General features: G+C 50.4%; 7 protein-coding genes across 7 annotated transcripts; 3 read left to right on the top strand and 4 right to left on the bottom strand.

Moving 5' to 3' along the window:
* Positions 1-557: 557 nt before the first annotated feature.
* On the bottom strand, positions 558-1403 carry A1O9_02166 (uncharacterized protein; the record flags this gene model as incomplete). The annotated part of the gene is made up of 1 exon (XM_013407741.1): positions 558-1403. The coding sequence occupies one exon, from the start codon at positions 1401-1403 to the stop codon at positions 558-560; it is 846 nt and encodes a 281-aa protein (XP_013263195.1).
* Positions 1404-2524: 1121 nt separating this feature from the next.
* Positions 2525-3484, top strand: A1O9_02165 (uncharacterized protein; the record flags this gene model as incomplete). Its single annotated transcript, XM_013407740.1, has 1 exon — positions 2525-3484. The coding sequence occupies one exon, from the start codon at positions 2525-2527 to the stop codon at positions 3482-3484; it is 960 nt and encodes a 319-aa protein (XP_013263194.1).
* Positions 3485-6582: 3098 nt separating this feature from the next.
* Positions 6583-7602, top strand: A1O9_02164 (uncharacterized protein; the record flags this gene model as incomplete). Its single annotated transcript, XM_013407739.1, has 1 exon — positions 6583-7602. One exon carries the CDS (start codon positions 6583-6585, stop codon positions 7600-7602), a length of 1020 nt encoding a protein of 339 aa, XP_013263193.1.
* Positions 7603-8615: 1013 nt separating this feature from the next.
* Positions 8616-11345, bottom strand: A1O9_02163 (uncharacterized protein; the record flags this gene model as incomplete). Its single annotated transcript, XM_013407738.1, has 1 exon — positions 8616-11345. The coding sequence occupies one exon, from the start codon at positions 11343-11345 to the stop codon at positions 8616-8618; it is 2730 nt and encodes a 909-aa protein (XP_013263192.1).
* Positions 11346-12568: 1223 nt separating this feature from the next.
* On the top strand, positions 12569-14521 carry A1O9_02162 (uncharacterized protein; the record flags this gene model as incomplete). Its single annotated transcript, XM_013407737.1, has 2 exons — positions 12569-13968; positions 14056-14521. 2 exons carry the CDS (start codon positions 12569-12571, stop codon positions 14519-14521), a joined length of 1866 nt encoding a protein of 621 aa, XP_013263191.1.
* A 285-nt stretch (positions 14522-14806) lies between these two features.
* Positions 14807-16469, bottom strand: A1O9_02161 (acyl-CoA dehydrogenase; the record flags this gene model as incomplete). Its single annotated transcript, XM_013407736.1, has 3 exons — positions 14807-15850; positions 15963-16208; positions 16395-16469. 3 exons carry the CDS (start codon positions 16467-16469, stop codon positions 14807-14809), a joined length of 1365 nt encoding a protein of 454 aa, XP_013263190.1.
* Positions 16470-17620: 1151 nt separating this feature from the next.
* On the bottom strand, positions 17621-19492 carry A1O9_02160 (serine/threonine protein kinase; the record flags this gene model as incomplete). The annotated part of the gene is made up of 1 exon (XM_013407735.1): positions 17621-19492. One exon carries the CDS (start codon positions 19490-19492, stop codon positions 17621-17623), a length of 1872 nt encoding a protein of 623 aa, XP_013263189.1.
* Positions 19493-20084: the final 592 nt, after the last annotated feature.

The following is a 20084-nucleotide window of genomic DNA, read 5'->3' as shown; positions in this document are numbered from 1 at the left end:
TCTGGTCCGATCCTTTTATTCATCGAGTATTTCAAATTCCACCAGTGGACGCAACCCACGGATAAAGCTATTCAGTCTTTTTCTTTTGTCATTGAAAGGTCTCGACAAGACCACCGTTTTTTGTGAGAAACTAAGGTTATCGGAGTTTGTATCAATCTCTGCTAGGCTGATGGGGTTTATTCATGAGTAGTGAGCCTTCACCCTGTTCTGACATCTTACAGGCAGGCCCAGTATACTTCATCTAAAACGTGATCCAAAGAGAAGCAAGAATCGCGATAACGCTCCTGGAACACTATGAACTGGTCATAAATAGCCTCTTGATGAAGACCTGGTGGTTTCTCTTCCTGGAGGTCCAGATACAGCTGCATCACCCACCCCGCGTCTCTTGGACAGGCATTAGGCTAGGATTTGACGGAGAACATGTGCTCCCATGCTTTCACTAGCCACATCCCTACAACTTTACTGGCTGCTTCCACTGGCTCAAAAACAATCCCACCAGATGAGCTCAAGGATGCTCGGGCTGTTCAAATGTTGACTTTTCCTTCCCACAAAGCTGGCTAAGAGAGCCTGCCTTGTGCTCTCAAACCGTGTTGAATATTCCTCTTTATGACAGACTCCACCCACTCCCTCATGTTTTCGGTCTGTTGCAATTCGCTCATGCTCGGAGCTTCAATTTCAACACAATTTCGGTAGTACAGTCCTTCAGCGCAGGCTTCAACGGCTTGCCCGGTGTGCCCCAGACTTTCGTCTGTCAGCTCATCAAAAGCTTTCATCACGACGGACATATCCGTCCGGAGCCTTTCTGGGAACCGCTGAGAAATGCTCGGGTCGATGTTAGTGACGACCATAGCTGGACAAATAGAATTGATGGTGATGTTGTGGGGGGCCGCTATGGGCGCCAACGACCGCACCAAACCGACCACTCCATGTTTCGCTGCTGCATACTGAGGCAGCCATGGGGCGGGATAAAGGCTTGCTGCACTGGCCGTCGCAACAATCTTGCCTCCTGGGACCGGGTTTTGGGCAGCGTAGTGCGCAAAGAGCTTTATCCCATAATACACTGCCAACAAGTCGACCTCGAAAGTTGACATATCCGGCTTGCTTGGTGGTGTTGAAGGGTCAATGGTACCGAAAATGTCATCTCTATCCTCAATACCAGCGTTGAGGGCGGCAAAATCTAATCGCCCATGCCATTTGAAGGCTTTGGCGAAGAGCTCTGCCTGCTCGTCGAAACTGCTGACATCTGTCCTGACATAGAGTGTGCGTTCAGCAGGAAGATCTGCGTCCTGCTTGGGAGGTGCAATGTCGGCGATCACCACATTCCACGCCTTGGCCAGTAGGTGCTTGACCAAGGCGAGACCAATACCTGAGCAACCGCCGGTTACTAATGCAACTCTGGACATTTTCGTAGATACAGCAATTTGACTCGTAAGATTGAACACTAGACTGGTATGAGGGTTGGAAGAAGGAAATTTTTAGCAAGATCTGCTGACTTTTGTTGTCTATATACGGTTGTATTGAGCTGGAGGCCTCGAAGGGCTGTGAGTCCCCCACCTCTATCATGAGAAACAGGTGTCTTGAGCTAGAGGCCTCGAAGGGCTATGACTCCCCCACCTCTATCTGTGACTATTCTGTCCTTTGAGCAACTGATCGGATGGCCATCAATATCATCCATCCCCTTTGCCTTGGTTTCTGTTTGATACAACCCCACTGCCTTAAGTCCTCAATTAGTCTGAATGGCCCATTTTTGCTAGAAGCATTCGCTGAACGGAAACTCGTATGTGGAAAAACCTGGCCATTGGGAACCGCCATGGAAGCCAATAGGATCTTGCATCGGATCTCATCCGAAAGCTGATGAGAAAATCAGCCTCTGGGTGTGTTTGGTTTCGGTTGGGCCCACCGGGCATCGACGCCCAGCCAAAGCACCATATGTGTTTGCGAATTTGACTACGCCCTTTTTTGGCAAGCACTCGAGCATGTATGAGATCTCTGTCTCTTTCAATCCTACGGACTCTATTCTTGTTTATATACAAATTTATGAGGCATTTGATCTCCGTCTTCTCAGATGAAGCAGACGTAATAGTCGCTGCGCGTGGCGGTCTGAACGACTACATCTGGCCGAAGATCGATGGACTATAGTCGTTTAAGGGAAAGACTGTGTACTCTGCAACTTGGGATACATCGTCTAGAACCCCAATCCCTAGAATAATTGACAAAAGTCCTCTCAGCTGACCATCAATCTAGGTTTGACTATTCCAACAAGAGAATCGGTGTTATTGGAGGTGGCAGCAGTGCCATTCAAATAGTGCAACAGCTACAGGAACTTGCTGGAGCACAGTTGAGCTGTTTGATCCGGAGTAAAACGTGGATTTCTACCACTTTCGGTACCTCTGCTATGCAGAAACTGGGTCTTGATCATGAATAATGTATAGCTAGCTCATCACCTTTGCTCATGCATTCTTATTTTATGGGCTGGGGGAACTAACAAACGGTGATAGTTACGCAAGAAGAGTAGGACAGGTACATGTCCGACCCCGAAAAATATCATGCTTTCCGCAAAATAATCGAGACTGAAGGCAACGCGATACATCCATTTTCTCTCAAGGGCTCGGCCACGTCAGATTTTGCCCGTGATGCTTTTACCCAGCTCATGAAGAGTCACCTAGCCAAGAAAACGGAGCTAGGAGACGTCCTCATCCCCAGCTTTGCACCTGGTTGCCGGCGTCTGACGCCGCGACAGGGATTCCTTGAAGCTTTGACGGAAGGTAATGTCCGGGTTATCAACACACCCATCCAAGCGGTGACAGAAGATGGTGTGGTCATTGAGGGCGGGCGGCTGTTTGAACTTGACGTCCTCGTCTGTGCGACCGGGTTCAATGTCATCGGCGCACCCCTGTTCTCCGTCGTTGGTGTTGATGGGAATACCTTGACCGATCGCTGGGGATCATATCCGGAATCCTATACGTCTGTGGCAGTGGATGGGTTTCCCAACTACTTTACTATATTAGGCCCAAACTCCGGCGTTACAAGTGGCAGCCTCACCAAGATCATCGAGGGCGTCGGCGACTACACCATCAAATGCATCCGCAAGCTGCAGAAAGAAGACATCAAATCCATGCGAATCTCTTCACGTGCGATAAGCAGCTGGGTCAAATATGTGGAGGTCTATTTTCAGAAGACCGTCTTCCTCGACGACTGCCGCACGTGGTACAGGAAGAACAATCGGATCATTGGCCTCTGGCCTGGCAGTACCTTTCACGCTGTCGAGTCTTTACGATCCCCCAGATGGGAAGACTTCGATTACGACTGCGGCGAGAACGCTTCCGATGACCGGCTCCTGAGATGGCTGGGTAATGGGTGGTCGGAGCTTCAGCCCAACGGTGGTGACATCTCATTTTACATCGAGCCCGACTACGTGGATAAGCCGTCTGCGCCGTTCCCGGAGAAGATAGAGAAATGGAATTATCGTTCTTTCTCCCACTAAGTAATGGATAAATATGCTTGTTGGAAGGAGATTCTCTGGCTGTGTGATAGAGGAAGGCGGAAGGCTTTGTGAATCCAATCCCCAGCATATCACTATCTCCAAGGACACCAGATGCTCTCGTCAATATTTCTACCTTCCATTTTCAGACCATTTCTGCTTCCGTTGAGCCGGTTAATGTTACAAAGTGTTAGACAATCGCGTCCGGACGTAGGTCATATCCCTTTGTATTCAACATCGAAGCCCTCCTAAGCTCCTTCTCCGTCAAGTTTGGAGTCTTTTGGTATGCTTTCTCACGCTTAGCACAGGACTTTGGGACTTTAATACATGTTAGCCAAGCGTACAACCAAGGGATGGATTCAGAAACCTTGTTTTCCGACACCTTCTAGAGACACGTTTTCTCACTCCTCATATCCACTCCAGAGAAGGAGGCTGCCTTGTTCGTTACTCGGGCCTTATCAAGGGAAATGACGCAGTGCAGGAGTACCTTAGTGGATTAGTCATAGAATGACCCACTATTGGGACATAAAATGACATCAAACACTTCTATGTCAATGTTGATGGGTATCAAGCCTGAATCATTCATCTTAGTGGGCTCGTGGGTAGTAAAAGTAAATGGCTCGCGACAAGCCCGAAAAACGCGGGGGAGGCCAGCTCTTGGGCGCTTCAACGCTGGTCGCGCACCAGTGGGCTGAATACCTGGGTGCCTGCCTCCCACATATTTAATTGCCGACGTCTTTAGTCAAAGATAGTATGGCCACGCATGAGGGCTCCTACGACCGGTTTTTGGGACGGATAACAGGTTAGCGCCAGCGAGGTCAACGTCTACGCCGCCTACATACTGCCTCCGCATGTGGACCTTGAGAGTGGCCGCCATGATTGTCATTGCGCTGGGGGGTTCAACTTGTCCCCGTTGCGACACAAGCTGTTGTATCTCGGACCCAGCCTCAACATCTGAGATCGCATGCATGTTCCAGTCAAAGTCATTGTCGTACGCGAATGGGTGTCTATTCGCGACTCGACCAAGCCCAAAGTAATTCTAGCCGCCTATCCTAGGATTTGGTATTCCTTCCCATGGAATGGTTGGATATTGGCGATTAAGAACAGCCAGCCTCCAGTTCGTCAAAGATACCAATGCGTGGGATGTGGCAACCAGCATTTCAAAATACGTGTCAGCCATCGCTGAAATGTCTAGAGTATCTAGAATCCCTATTGACTCATTGAGTATCGTTCCGTCTTCCATCCCTTCGTATCTTGGCTCCACAATATGTCTCCATGCTCTCCTCTTCTCGTCTGCCGTCCACAGTAATAGATGGCAGCGGCTCTAGGGCAACAACCTCAAGTCTGAAATTTTCATATCACTCCGAGGTTCGGCTGTGTACAAGCAAGCAGAAGTCAGCCAGCGCGGCGCAGGGCATAGGAAGCGAGTGACATATGGCCTACATCGAACACTTTGCACCAATAACCAATTATTTCAAGGGACACGGCTTAACTGGAATTGAATTCCTCACCGGCTGACAGTCGACGCTTGTCGAGCCGGCCATACCAGCTATCAAATTTCATGTGTAAAGTAGCAATAAAACTTTGCAAAAAGTCATCGTCGTATGGGAACGTGACACTTGAACCATATGGGTCTGGAGTCGAGTGTGCACCTTGTCTGACTTTGCTGAGCATTTGTCCTCGCTTCCATCTAAGGTTGACGGACTCGGCGACAAAGATCACCCCCACCGCCAAACGCAGGACGTGCGCAAGCTTCGCCTCGCTCGCCTAGGCCTTTGCAATTTTTTTCATCTCCTACCTTGCGGGTAAGAATTTAGAAAGTCGGCACCCAAGGAGACTTCTCGGCGTACATCAACAATTACTTCCGCTGCCGGCGAGGGCATCGGCAAGCGCGCCTATCTTCATGCCTTCGCCAGTGTATTTTAGGTATGACGTTTTGTGCGTTGGTCGGCGGATAGTAAACGCCGCGTAAGCAGGAGGCATACTAATTGCCAGTTATCGAGTGGACTATTACTTTGGCTTAGTTGCCTCGGGTGTGCGGACCGTGGGCACTATACACCTCAAATCTAACGAAAGTAGTTAACATGATAAGTGGGTCTTGGTGAAGTATAGGACTGAGAAGACGGGAGGGAAATAGGTATAGAAGTGTTAACGAAATCAACTATAACTAGTCCTAGTTAATATCATGAGCGTTTATACATAATGCTCTAATACCCTGTGTTACTCCATTAGCGTATAAGTGTTTATACATCGTTGTATCGATGCAATACATTACTATTTAATGCATCACGTGACTCTTCGTTTAGCTTGGTCGTAAGGCTGACTTCCTTGCCCGGCCCGCCTACCGTGGGGAAGGTGGCCGCCTGGTAGGTCAAGCCGTAATAGCATACAGCAGAGGAAGCAGACGTAGTGTTCGGGAGCTTACCGGATAGATCTATGATATAGAAGAGGAGCTCAATTATATGGATAGCTCATAATCGTCACACAAGGTGTTGCTTGGCGTTAGTTACATACTTCTAAGATCTACTCAGCTCTGGACCCTCCAGTTGGACAAGGTCAAAGCGCTGATGAAGCGTAGGAAAGCCGAACACAAGGTTGAATCATGCACTCTCCGAATTTCCAAAAATCGACGAGCCCAGAAAACAGCACCTATCCTGCATCTTCATCCTGTCGGCCAAGTCTGATCAAATCACTACATGGCGAACGCGGTGACCCTGATCATTGTTCGAACTAAGTTTCCCTCCTCTCAGTGGCTTGGTGCCAAAAATATCCCGCTCGAGTTTAGAGTTTCGAGAGCGGGATACGAGATACGAGCGTGACGTTGGCCCTTGCATTGACCACAGGTTACCTCTATCAATTTTGCCTGGAAGTTCGGTGGTGGCACTGCTCAAAGCTACGTCAACAGTAACGAGAGGAATAGTCTCGCAATAATCACTGCGTTCGCGGGACGTGTTGTAGTAGATATATATGATACAAAGTGGCCACGATGGGCACCATGCAAGATCGTCAGACGAGCAATAACAAGACATTGCAACATTTCTCGCTGCCGATCCTTAACCGAACACCTCCTAGCAACACCCATTCCTCGACAGATCGGAAAAATGGTGTTCATCACGCACTTCAACCTCATCTTGTCATCTCTTTTCTCGGCATTCAGCAGCACTTCGCCCCAAGCGGCCGCTGTCGCGCCCAGGGTACTTCGTAATCAGCATAATCAGCGTAATCAGCATAGTCAGCAAACAACCTCCTTCCAACCCGAAAACGACAGTATCGTTCAGAAACTCGACGATGTCCCTAGTTATACGTCGGGTCCGCAGCCATTTTATCTCATCGCCCACCGTGTGCTAACCACTCAAGGTGTCCACGATGCGCTCTTACACGGCGCCAACGCCATTGAGTTAGACGTATCTGCGACGAAACAGGAGTGGTATGCTGACCACGACGACACGCCTTTCACTCGCGGAGACACTGTCAGAACAATCTTTGAGACCGTCGCTGAACGGCGACAAGCAGGCTGCACAATCACGTTTGTGTGGTTGGACATCAAGACCCCTGATCGATGCGATCCGTTAATATCAGAGACAAGGCAATGCTCCATTGCGGGACTACAGAACCTCGCACGAGAAATTCTCGAGCCGCAAGGAATCAGGGTGCAGTATGGCTTTTACAACCCGAATAATAGTGCCTATGATTGGCTCGTCGGAAGACAGAACAGTAACGAGGTGATCAATTTGAACGGCCAGACGAATGAGGTCCTGGAGGCGTACACCAGCGCGGGGATTCCGAAGATCAAACGGGTGATTTCTTATGGTAGTTGGGTCCTTCCATTTCTCTTCGGCAATTGCCATGAAACTAGCTATTACAGCTGCACGGAGCTTCGACAGGCCGTCGAGTCGCGCAGTTTCGGGAAGGTCTGGGGTTGGACAACGACAGTCGGCCATGGCTGGTATGCAGAGAAGATGTTGAACGAGGCAGGCGTTGATGGGTTGATTTATGGGTTCCAGCTCACGTCATACTACGACCATGAGGGCACCCGCGCCGCAGCGGGAGATATACTTTCCTGGATCGCAGCTCATCCCGACAGGCGGTATTTGGCAACGAACAATGACATCCCTTGGTAGAGTCTGCGCCGCTGTACCATTGAGTTGCGAGTCGTGTCCTCGATCATATATGATGGCTTTTCCACGGATAGAATGTTATTTAGGAAATGGAGACAAATCGTCTTCTCCGAGAATTTCCAACTTTAGCAAAGAGGTCCTGCCCAAATTTCGATCAGCTCTCACTTCTGCGGCGTTCTTCAATGAGGCAACGTCGAACAAATCAAGATGCACATTCTCTGAGAGGGGGGAGGGGCCCTAGGTCCACGATTTGACATGCTGGACATCGCTTGCGACTTCTCCTAGGCTGTTCTCGGCGTGGGGGGTTCAGTCTGGGTAGGACATTTATCAAGATGCTACATTCTCCCGGCTTTGCAACGAACAGTGGCCGCTCTTGTTCTTTCGATGACAGTCATGAAAGTATAGCAATAGAGATATCTTCCTACTCGAATGTACACTGGGTGCGATCTTGCTGCGAAGTAATAGGAGAGGTTGATCCTGGGCAGTGAATGGTTTGTTGATGATTTTGTTTCATCAATAAATAAATGGATCTTGATCCTGGCAATAAGCGAGCACAACGTTGTACTCCAGACGCAGGAGAGTGGTCCTGGACTTATCAAATCATTCCACGGGGTTGACAAGCATTCAAGGTCACAAAGGATTGTTGAGCGCCAGAAAATCATGATAGAATAGGCAAACACCATTAATGCACGCAAGTCACCAGGTCAGGCATTCTTGTCACTCCGGGTTTGAAACGGTGCAGGCTATTGCACAGCGTCCTACATCCGTCTTAACATCTCAGTCACCGGTGAACGGTGACAGCCATGTTCCATTTTCTGTTCCCAGAACTAGAATGGTGTCAGCTTTAGTCATCCCTCTCCTGGGTCTTGACCCAGGTAAATTCAGCTCATTCACATGAACCATGTTCTTCAGTAGAGCGAATCGGTCATACAAGCAAATCTGTGCTGTTGGTTGCAGCTATAACATCGTAAAAACCCCTACTACTTGGGGAAACTTTCGCCAATCTCAAAAATGCCCTAGTCATCTGGCAGCTGCCATGTAAGGTGTTTTGCTGGAGGAGTGGCATCTTCGACCAACAAAAGAGGCGGTCTCACACCACTCTGAGGGGAGCAAGTTTCAAGGGTTGTTTCTATTGTCCGAGCTCCAGCATCGGTGAGCGAGATTGGTGTGGGTGGCGTAGAGGCCATGTCCCTCCCAAGCAGAACCGGAGGACTTGTACTAGGTCTTTCGATAAGACTTGGGTCAAATTGCGGATTGCCTAGGGGATCATTATTTTCGTGCTCCCGCTCATCATCTGAGGTCTCTCCAAAGCTGACTGGCGTTGATGGGGTGTAGAGGTCCGCAGGGCTTAGTGTGCTCTCAACTGAGTCTTCGGATGATAAACGACGATGACCCTTCAAAATCCCTTGGCGCTTGGAACTTCGGACAGAGTTGGTCCTTGTCACAGGGGGACTTTGTGTGGGTGTCTCAAGAGTGGGGATATTCAGCCAGCGTGTGCTCGGTGATCTTGAGAGGACGTTTTGGAACAGCGGAAGTTCCAGATAACTGTTCAGCGATCCCTTGGAGAATAAGACAAGCCCTAAGCAGACCAAGATTAATATCATTTGTAATGTGGACATGCGCTTTTGGAAGATGAGTTCATCTGCAACCACGCCGAGCCGGGCATTTATTGCCAGGTTTTCGTGCTGATAACGCTCACGTTGTAGCTCCAGCTCAATCACGGTGGATTGCCACAGCTGATCATATTGTAATCGAAACTCACGGAGCTCGTTCAGTACTGTGTTATTCAGATAGTCCAGAAATGAGGTGGTTTTGGCTAATTGCCGCTGTTCAACTTTCTGGAACGCGTCTCTAAGTGCCCGGGACTGCTCTTCGATGTATTGGAGAGAGAGGGATGAGTTGGACTCAAGCATTTGCAATCGCTTTTGCACCGATTTAAAAAAGGATTCCTGCATAGTTGGAGCTGCAGGGGCGGCTTGTGTTTGTGAAGGTTGCACCTTGGTACTGTTGAACGAAGGTGCAATTGAGGAGCCTTTTGAGCTTGTCGAATTGGCAGCCTGTGAGCTGACGTTTGGAGAGGACGAGCTCGGCGAGGTGATGTTGCTCGATTCAGTCATAGGAGCTTGTGTTCTGATCGAGTTGCTAGAACCAAGACTCGAGGTCGACGAACTCGTTGATGAGCCAATGCTTATACTATCCGTCATTGATATTCCTATCCGTCCTTCTGGCTCTATGGCTAAGGAAGTCTCTGCAAGGTCGCATGTTTCGGTTGCATACCTTTGATGGCCTAGACTATCCATTATTGTTGATAAATTCGTTGAGGATGTGGCTACTTCGGAGGCTGGCTCAACTGAACCATGGTTTGAGATAGTTTCATTTGCTGAAGAGGGCTGCAGATCCTGCGAGACCGTCATGTCCTCCCTTAAATTGGCAGTCTCAGATCGGTGAGAATCGGTCTGACTTGTTGTTGCTCCGGTGACAGCATCTGATGCCTGCCCGTCAGTAAGAGTAGACTGCTCTTCCAGAACCAAAACCGGCTCATCTTCTTCTTCATTCTGTAAGGACTCGAGGTCATGCTTGTACTCCTCCAGCATAGTTGTGCCATGCACCCTGACAAGGCTTAATGGACAGTAGTACTCGCTTCCGTAATGAGTCAAGAATTCAATTCGGAGGTAACGGGCCCAAATGACGGAATTTTCGACGAGAAAGGCTTGAACCTCACGGCTGTTGCGAGCCTCGAAGGTACCCAACGTTTTCCATTTGTCCGGCTTTACAGGATATTTATCAGAAACACTAACTTTGAACGCCCGAAAGATCGAGCTGAAGAATTCGAAATTAGCGACCACTATTGTGTCCACAGCAATGTCATCACAAAGTTCCAGGATAACGTATTTGTTCTGAGCAGAACATTCGTTCAACATGTATGCATCCTTGTTCTTGCCAAGGATAGCGAAAGGACTTTTTGCTTCGGGGTTGGTCTTTATTATATTTGCACCACAGTCAAATGAGGCATAGTTGGATCTCTCCTTGCAAGTCTTGCCAGCGTCTTTGCTCCTCAGGCCAACCCTCGGCGTACGGCCAGGCTCAAGGGCGGGTGTTCCATCAGAGACTGGTTGTGGAGGGCGCGGTTGAGGTTGATTTTCGGGCTCCAGGCCGTCAGAAACGAATCCAGAGAAGTCGAGGTCTATTTCGGCATCATCGCCGAGGGAGTCTAAGGAATTTTGGTCAATTATTGGCCGTTTCTGAGGCTCGCCTCTAGCTCGTTGTCCAATATGTTCCGATTGTCCCGACTTTTTGAGATTTTCTCGCTTCCAGTCTTCAAAGGAGAGGAATTTGACATCCTCGAGCGGGGACACCTCATCTATGGCATCATCCGTTCCGCTGATATAGGGCTCGGAACTCGCAGTGACTGCTGTGCTTTGTGGTTGAATCGAGGTGTTATTCACAGTGACAGGGGAAGCCGCGGCGACAGTCGATACATTTGCATTTTCCGAGTCGACATTCGAGAGTTGTACACCAGTGGATGTGGATGATCCTGCTGATCCTGTGGTGGAATTGCCTGCGGTCGTCAAGGATGTTATAGGACTGGCTTTCCGGGAGGAAGTCAGGCATTGCTGGGGAAGGGTGTGCGTGATGTAATTCACCGTTCGATAGGGGCACGTTAGAGCTGAAGCGGGCGTACTCGCAGCAAGGACTGGGGCAAGTAGGATGTTTAGGGTCAAAAGAATCGTCGAGAACCCCTTCATTGCGGTGCGCTTGTTCTTGGAAAGCGTGACTGAGGCATCGAGGGACAAATGAGTCCTCCGAGGAGAATCTCACGAGGCCGAAATGTGATCGAGTCGCTTCCACATGGCGGTGAGCTGTTTGGTCGGGAATGCTGAAGTCAAGGCCAAGTTTGACGGCGTTAGGTTTGGCGAGGCCGCGTTTAGATAGCGAGCACTCGGTAAACGCGATGCCAAGGCCAACGCTATAAAGCTCGGCTTTGTCCAGCCTTGTCACGTGGTTATACTGTCCTCAACGGATAGGCATCGTTGAAACCATGCCGAAGCGAGAATTGCTTCGGTATTCTCTCCGGTATCAAGACTGCACCACTCTGCGAATGGAAACATGGACTATAGGCTCAGGGCATGTAAAATGTTACTAACATCAGTACTCAGCGACACGTTGAACGGCAGAGGGTTGCAGAACACCCATCACATCTTACAACGCCTACTCGAGAGATGTCGGCAGCGATTTTTCAACAGGTTGCCGATCAGATATCCACGATCTTGGCTTTTGGATGATTAAGTCAAAACTCGATGTGTCATCCGTCAGCGCATCTATTGGCGAAACCCACACCATGGACGCCAAGCCGAGGATATGAACCACAGATGTGCTCTTGGCCTGAAACTAAGATAGGACCCAAATAGAAAACAGGGGCGCATTATCCTACAATGGCGAAGGATGCTGAACCTCGTCCTGAAGGAGGAAACCCTGATGATCCCTGTGGGGCACAAAGGCGCTTCAGCCTTCTATATCAAGATTAAATCATAGAGAAGTGGCGGATAATTTTCCGCACTCGGCTAACACGCCGGAAGTATAGCCTCTTTCGTCGCTTGAATACGAACACGAGGGCTTTCGAATCTCGAGTCTTGGGCGATCAAATGAAAATGTCCTTTTTTGGGCGGCCCTGCAGTAACTGCAACCCTTCGCCGCCAGACGTCCATGCTCAGCCCTATGACAAATCCCCTCGGCTCTTTCTGAATTGTTCCTGACTGATACAACTGGAAGGAGACAGGCGAGTGATCCGCCTCGTACGCAATGTCGCACCGCCCTGAAGCGGGTTGCTAATCTGGATCCTTCTTCCACGTTGCAGCCGACGCCAATACGAGGTTGTTGTTGCCTGGATGTGCACTTGTGTTCTATGGACTCGAGAATACACTCTCAGCCCTTCAAGCAGGTCGCTAGTGCCAGTCTAATACAAAATCAAATGGCTTCCAGTGACCTTATACATGGCAAGACTCGCAAGGCTCGGTCTAAAGGGGTGGTCAAGGCAGCAAAAACAACAGCAGACTCCTCAGCTGAACAAAAGCCTCTGCTTGTAAAGAGCAAACTACCCAAGAACCCAAGCCGACGAAGTCACACCAAATCGCGGCGAGGCTGCTTCACCTGCAAGACTCGCAAAATCAAGTGCGATGAGGGCACGCCATCCTGTTCGCACTGCGTCTATCGGGGCAGCGCGTGTATCTACCCGCGAACCACAGAAATCGGGGCCGGCGCCGGCGCGATTCGGGAGCCGACGATTCCAGGGAGAATCTTCGTCCCCTTCCAGCCCAAAGTCGGAGTAATTCCAGCATCGCCATCCGAGAAGCTAGTCTTCACGGCCCAGGAGATGAGGTTCTTCCACTACTTTTTGACCTCCATGAAACACCCCTTACCCATCGGAAACCGCGCTGTCTGGGTCCACGAGATCCCACAGATCGCACACGAGTATCCCTTCCTATTGCATGCTATTCTTTCCCTCGGAGCCTCGGAAATGGAACGCACAAACCAGCCCATGCCTCTCCAATACGACGTGTTAAAGCACCAAGGCCGCGCGATCTCAGGCTTGAACAAAGCGCTGGACGACTCGAAGGCATGGAATACCTACGGCCACCCGGATGCCGTGCTCGCGACCTGCTACGCGCTGATCTACCAATCCTCGCGCATCGTGGATGGGATGAAGGACTTCCAGGTACTGGTGCAAGGCTGTGCCCTGATCACAGACAAGATCCAACAGTCCCGGTTGAAGACCGTCCTGAATGTCGACCCCGATTGGCCGAGCCACAAGATCCACGCGGGAATGCAACACATTCAAGCGAGCCTGCAGGCCCACCACATGGCACTAGTCAAATCCGGGCTAGAGACCCTCCGGGAGATCCAGGCATCTAAAGGTCTTACAGATGAACACCTCTTCTGGAAAGCGTGTTACGTGACACTGGACCAGTTCTGTTCATCTCCCGTTGAGGGATACTCGTTCTCGATCATGCGCTACAGCATGTGGTATCACCTCGCCGGCGGGATGCTGAAAGCCCTGCGAGGGCCCGATAACGGGACCGTCCTGGTCCTCATCGCCTCATTCATGTCAAACATGATCCTGCTGAAAGTATTGATCCCGTTCCAGATCTGGCCCGATGCCCATGATCGGCTTCCCATGTGCACGCTGCGGCGGATGGTGCACTGTATCGAGGTGATAGACGAGCACATCGGCGAGTCGGATGGCCGATACGTGGCGTGGGCGAAGCAGGTGGTCCGGCTGTTGTCAGAAGTTGTACCAGAAATCCAACACGACGAGTTGAGTCCGAAGCTGAGATCCTCCAAGATTGCTATCTTACGTGATCTCCAGACGAGGTCGGTCCTTTTTGTCCTTTCCTGATATCCCTTTCTCGTTTCGTTCTAATCAAATCATGTCCTGACCTATGCCTTTAACAATTCTAGTGCACATATGTTCCTCGGCGATGTCCTTCGACTCGGATCTGAAGTGACGGCATGGTTTGAGGAATTTGTTTCTGACATGATCATGTGCTGGGCCTCTCCACGGCGCTTAAAACCGACCACCGAAGCTGTAGGACACATCATGTCGTCTACCTCCTCGGTGCAACCTCTAGTAACCTCAACAGCGACAAGGTCAACGCCCATGAGAGCTTCTCCCTCCTACCCTTCGCCACTCGAGATGGATAAGCTGACACCCAGCAACATTACACAGTCTGCACAAGGACAAGACGAAACCTACCTAGATCGTTCGCTGCTCGACGTCTCGGCGACGAAATCGGACAGTTTTGCTTTTAGGATCTTTTCTCAGCTAGATCGAGGATGGCAGGAAGGTCACAGCACGTTGGATGACCCGGACGAGGGCATGAATGATAGTAACAACGACGAGATGTTCGAATTCTTCCACGTATAAGATAAATGGCAGCTCTCCATCCATCTGTCAAGACGATATAACTATGAAGCAGATTCTGAGTCCTCTTGCAAATCATTCATACCGGCTGTTAGTCCACGTGATAATCCTGTCAACCGTCACTTTGGTTCCGAGACAGTTCCAACCCCTGCGACTTTCCAACAGTAGTTCAGCTTCAAATCAGACTCATACGAACACCCTGTGCCTTGCCGAGTACGGTCGTCAGCATAGATCAAGTAGCTCTTCGCTGCCAGTGCAGGATGTCCTTCAATGATCACCATCAAATTTCTATAGCTTGGCCTTGAACTTCTCCGCACCGAGCTCCTTCCTCTCGATGCCCAGCTGTCTGAACAGCTGTTCAGTCTTGTTCTCCTGGCGGGCAATTCTTGCAATTACCTCTGCGGAACGTTGCTTGTTCTCACGCTTGCCGAGCTGTTGGAGATGGGCCTCGTCGGGTCCGTCGGCAATGCGCAAGGTCCGGAGATGGGCCCACATACTGGCGAGTGGGGTGTCCTGGCAAACACCCATTGCTCCGTGTACTTGAATGGCGCGGTCGATGACTTCCAATGCCACTTGCGGTACCTTGATCTTGGCCTCGGCGATCTCCTTCAGAGCAAACTTCGCATCCTTCTGGTCGATTTTAATCGCCGCGTTAAGCACAATCATGCGACTTGCGTCGATCTCGATTCGGGATTTAGCCACCCACTCGAGCAAGACACCGTGCTCACGTAGTGGCTTACCGAACGGGACCTTCCGTTCGTCGTTCAGTCTTCTAAGCATCCATTCCAGAGCACGCTCGGCGGCCCCGATAGCACGCATAGCGTGGTGAATACGCCCGGGTCCCAAACGACCTTGCATAATCTCATTGCCGCGGCCTTCGCCAAGAAGGATCGAGTCCAACGGGACCTTGACGTCCCGGAACGTGATGTGACCGTGACCGTGTGGAGCGTCATCGTAGCCATAGACACTGAGCATGCGGTGAACGATGATACCTGGCGTGTCGGCAGGAACGAGCAACATAGATTGCTGTTCGAATTTGTTTGGATGGTTTGGGTTAGTCTTGCCCATGACAATAAAGATCTTGCAGCGGTCGTCGCCGGCACCTGAGGACCACCATTTCGAACCGTTGAGCAGGTAGTGGTCGCCTTTCCGTTCGATGCGGAGCTTGATGTTGGAGCCGTCGCTGGAGGCGATGTCAGGCTCTGTCATAAGGAAGCCAGAGCGAATTTCGCCGGCCATGAGTGGCTTGAGCCATTTTTCCTTTTGGGCGGGTGAGCCGTAGCGAGCAATCACTTCCATATTACCCGTGTCTGGTGCAGCACAGTTGCAGGCCTAGATGATCGTGTTCGTGGTTAGCATCCTTTCTTCTTCCCTCCGACTTTGGAATCTCAAACAACATTCTGTATATCGACATCCGGAGGGGTAGATGGAATGACACACATACCTCGCTTGCAGTGATACTCTTTCCCAACTGCTCAGCCATAAGACCATACTCAACGTTGGTGAACTGTGGCCCTTCCTTGAAGTGGTTCTTGGGCAGGAACATGTTCCAGATTCCCGCCGCGCGAGCCTTTTTCTTCAGGTCGTCCATGATGCTCGGGTGGCCACGCCATCGTTCCTCCCCGGTTCCGATCTGTGCGCTGTACACCGGGTCTGCGGGGATGGCTTCTTCATCGACGAACTTTTCGACCTAGGAGGTGTTGAAAAGCGATATGTCAGCAATAAGCTGTGACTCTTCCTTTGAGATGATTTTAAGAGTGGCAGAAAGCATGGAGCAGGGTAAGGAATTGCAGAATACATGCAACAACCCTTTCTCCTCTCTCCTCACATCCCTAATCTGCGGGAGGGTGTCTGGCCGGATGAATGTTCTACGCACCTTGTCTAGCAATTGCTTTGCACGGTCCGACACGAAGGGCACCACAATGGGCGGGATATCTTGAGACGCGGTCATCGTGGATTACGGTTCTGAGGTATTGTCTTGTGCTGTCTTAGGCTGTGGATATATGAAAATATACGATACAGGAGTGTAGACTCTCAATCCAGGTCAACTCAACGTCAATCAATGGGTCACTCAGATATACACAAACACACAGAAAAGGCGAACAGAAGGATCCAAGAAGGCCTGTGTGGGTGGAAAGAGGTGGTCAAAAAGCTGGCTTGTAAGTAAAGAGAACGCCAAAACGTGGGGAAGGAAGGGTTGGAGACCAAAACAGAAGATACCGAGGTCGCACCTTCTCCAGAAGGCAGCTCGGTCCATTTCCAGATTAGGGTTAGAGGATTAGGGGTTTCAGCTTCTACTGTACAGCACTCGTACTCACTTTCCTCCAGGTCGACTGGGAAACTCTGGGGCCTGGGAAGCACCTAAAGCAAGCCGAGGGGCCCTACAACAGTCACCTTTTAGTCGTTCAGCGATAGCCGGAATCCGAGGCAGACCTGCGGTTAAGCACAGTCCAGGGTACTGTGTCAACTCCTACTGGAATAATCATGAATTTCAACAGTCTGATCGCTCTCGTACTTTGATTGAGGGGGTTATAATTCTTCATTCTCGATATATGTCCCGTCCAAACCGTAAGAAGTCTCAATCTAGGTACTAGCTAAGGTTCTTTGGTCTTCTTGAACAAAGGCTGGAAAAAACACATCGGAAAAAAGGTGCCTTGTGCAAGCTGAGAATTGAGAATTGATGCAACCCGGAGAGTCACTCCCTTGTCTCCTTCATTTGTTTGTGAACTGCTTCTCCAAATCTGATCGGTGACCCGGACAACCAACGGTCCATATCCTATAATGCTGCCCTGTCCTCCCTTTCCGTGCTGTCAAACTTATGCTCCATCCCAAAAGCCAACATATCCTTACCTCCACTGCTTAACAACCAGCAAGCGCCCATTTTTTTTCAACAAAATATTGGTACACTCCGTGACACCTCGTCAGGAATACAAAGTCATCAGTGTCAAAAGTCCCAATCAATGACAAGCAGCGAGGGTGATTGTGGTCTGTGCAAGTCATCTCTGTCCCACACGCCACCAACAGAAACAGCAAAATCCATAGAATCATGTCGCCGATCACACAATGTTTCGAAAAGCTGACAAGAAAGCGCTGCTCAAAGAATTACAAATGGAAGTTGTGCCAACCTCCAACCCACTCATGGTCTTCCTCGTCCGTCGAGGAATCAATCACCTTATGCTGACGCCAATCTTGGTTCAAATACGCCGGGCGTCCCCGCGTTCGGCTGTCACGTCGTTGCCAGCCAGGCTGCTCAGCCCCAGCTCCGTTCATCGATGACTTGCGTGTTCCAGTAGTGAAAGACCGTTTTTTATATGGTGCAGCTTGACGATCTGGCTCGGTCTGAAAGTTTCGTCTCTTGTTGCCCAATGCTGCCCACTTGTCAACAGGCACCTGCTTGGGAGAGTGGCGAGCAGTTCGCACACGCCAGCCGAATGGGTCATTCTCGTCCGAACCAAGTACGTGAGGCTTAGATGGTAGTGCAGGCCGGGGAGTTCGGCTGCGGCGTGCATTGCTCGATGATCGGCTCTTTGACTCGGTCAAGACACCAGCCGGGACGGGAATCTGTCGATGGCTGTCGTGACTGAAGCTTCGAGAGTTCTTCTCATGTCTTCTCTGCAACTCTGCCTCACGTTCTGACTCCTCTTCGTCTTCCTCAAACATGTCGCTCCAGCTCTTGGCCACGGTGTCATGGTGCTTTCCAAACACCGAGGACATGGTGTGGATGGGCCGAGATGGGCGAGTAGGCAGCGAGTTGGGAATCGGAACAGGGTCTGGCTTTGGTGGATTGCGTTTGACAGGACGATTAATAGCCAGTGACTTGAGGGAACCATAAGCTGAATCAAGAACCGAAGCCAATGAGGGAGTATGGCCAGAGTACCAGGACTCGCCTAGTTTGACACTCTTCTCGGATTCGAACAAGTCCTCGTCATACATGTCAGGGATGCTAGCCAGCTGTTGGTGCTTCTTATTAGGACTGGCATGAAGCGCCTTGGCCCAGGGGAAGGCGTCCGAATCGATATGAGGGCTCTGAATTGAAGGAGTACGTAGTGGCTCACGGTTGGCGCTGGCACGGACAATGTCCCGCTCTTCGGCACAGAAGTCGTCAAAGGCCTCATCGTCAGTAGTGAAGGTGACAGCGCGAAGGACTGCCTGTTTGAGAGCGCCCAGATCACGCTTGGAGGGATCCAATGCCATAGCACAGGAAAGGATCTCAAAGGTATCTTGAGACATGCTGGGAAAGATATCAAACAACGACTGACGGTCTCGGCGATAATCGGCAAAGAGGAGATCGGACTCTGTTGGTGTGACAAAGGGGTTCCGGGCAAATAAAACATTTAACAAGCAGATGCCGATTGACCAGATGTCAGCTTTGGCTGGAGAGTAGCCAGTGACCGCAGGATCATATTGTTCCGGAGCCATATATCGGTCACTTCCAACACAAGCTTCGTGAGAGTAAAGGGCTCTGGTAGCCAGACCAAAATCACCGAGTTTCATGGAGCCATCATGAGCAAGGAAGATGTTCTCGGGTTTGATGTCTCGGTGATATAAACCATTGTCGTGCATATGCTGGACAGCACTGATGAGCTGAAGCATAAAACGGCGTACATGTTCAGTCTGGAGGGGCCCACGATCCAATCGAATGGCCTCGTAGAGGTCACCTTGGGAACAGTATTCCAGAACCAGGTAGGAATGGGATTCAGTCTCAAAGTGGTGGATAAGATTAACCAGATGATCATGGTGCTTGAGAATGGCATGGCAAGTAAGCTCTTCGGTGCCCTCGTCGAAAGTTGGTAAAGAGCCAGTTTGGTTGGCAACCGAGGGCTTAGTCAAGCATTTGATAGCAACCTCTTGCTGAGTTGTAAGATCTTCGGCCAGAAAGACCATTCCGAAAGAGCCATGATTCAGAGGCGCGATAGTCCGAAAGCGTCCATCAAGAAGTTGATCCTTGCGGAAGGCATCCTTCATACACTCCATTTCCATGGAAAGTGATATGGTCTGAGCAACTAGGTCTATGTTTCTGTTGGGGAATAGGCAATAACTTTTGCTGCTCTAGGCCGAGCAGAGAGATAGTCGAGCACAGCTTTGTACAGTGTAGACAAGAAAGTGAGGTGCGTAGAGCGTGTGAGTGAGCAGAGAGCTCAGTCGTAGAAAGCAACAACGTCGAGTACTAGAACCGGGACACCAAGCATAAAACCACCGGGGGACTGCAAATCTTCAACCACCGCTATCATGTGAGGAACACCAAGTTGGAGAGGAAACAACGGGAACTCCTAGTCGTCGTGGAGGTATCAGAGGCTCATTGAGAAATAGGTCGTTAACGTAAACAAAGGAAAAACCTGTCGATGACGCAGAGCCTGAGGGCTCGTTGTGCAGTCGAACAAGCAGAGGCGTAAAGAGCGTCAGGCTATTGTGTCATGATCGAGCAGGGACTGGTACCGGCAGGGCCAAAGAACGAATAGAGGATTTTGAGGGAGAGCGGTTGAGAATTGAGGTCGAGGTCGAGGTCAAGTCGAGGTCGCCGCAGGAGATTATATAGGTAAGGAGAGTCGTGGGCAGTGGAAAGGCA

The sequence above is a fragment of the Exophiala aquamarina genome, assembly GCF_000709125.1.
Source record: "Exophiala aquamarina CBS 119918 chromosome Unknown aczIA-supercont1.2, whole genome shotgun sequence".
Classification (NCBI taxonomy): domain Eukaryota; kingdom Fungi; phylum Ascomycota; class Eurotiomycetes; order Chaetothyriales; family Herpotrichiellaceae; genus Exophiala; species Exophiala aquamarina.
This window is presented reverse-complemented; position numbering and strand designations above follow the sequence as displayed.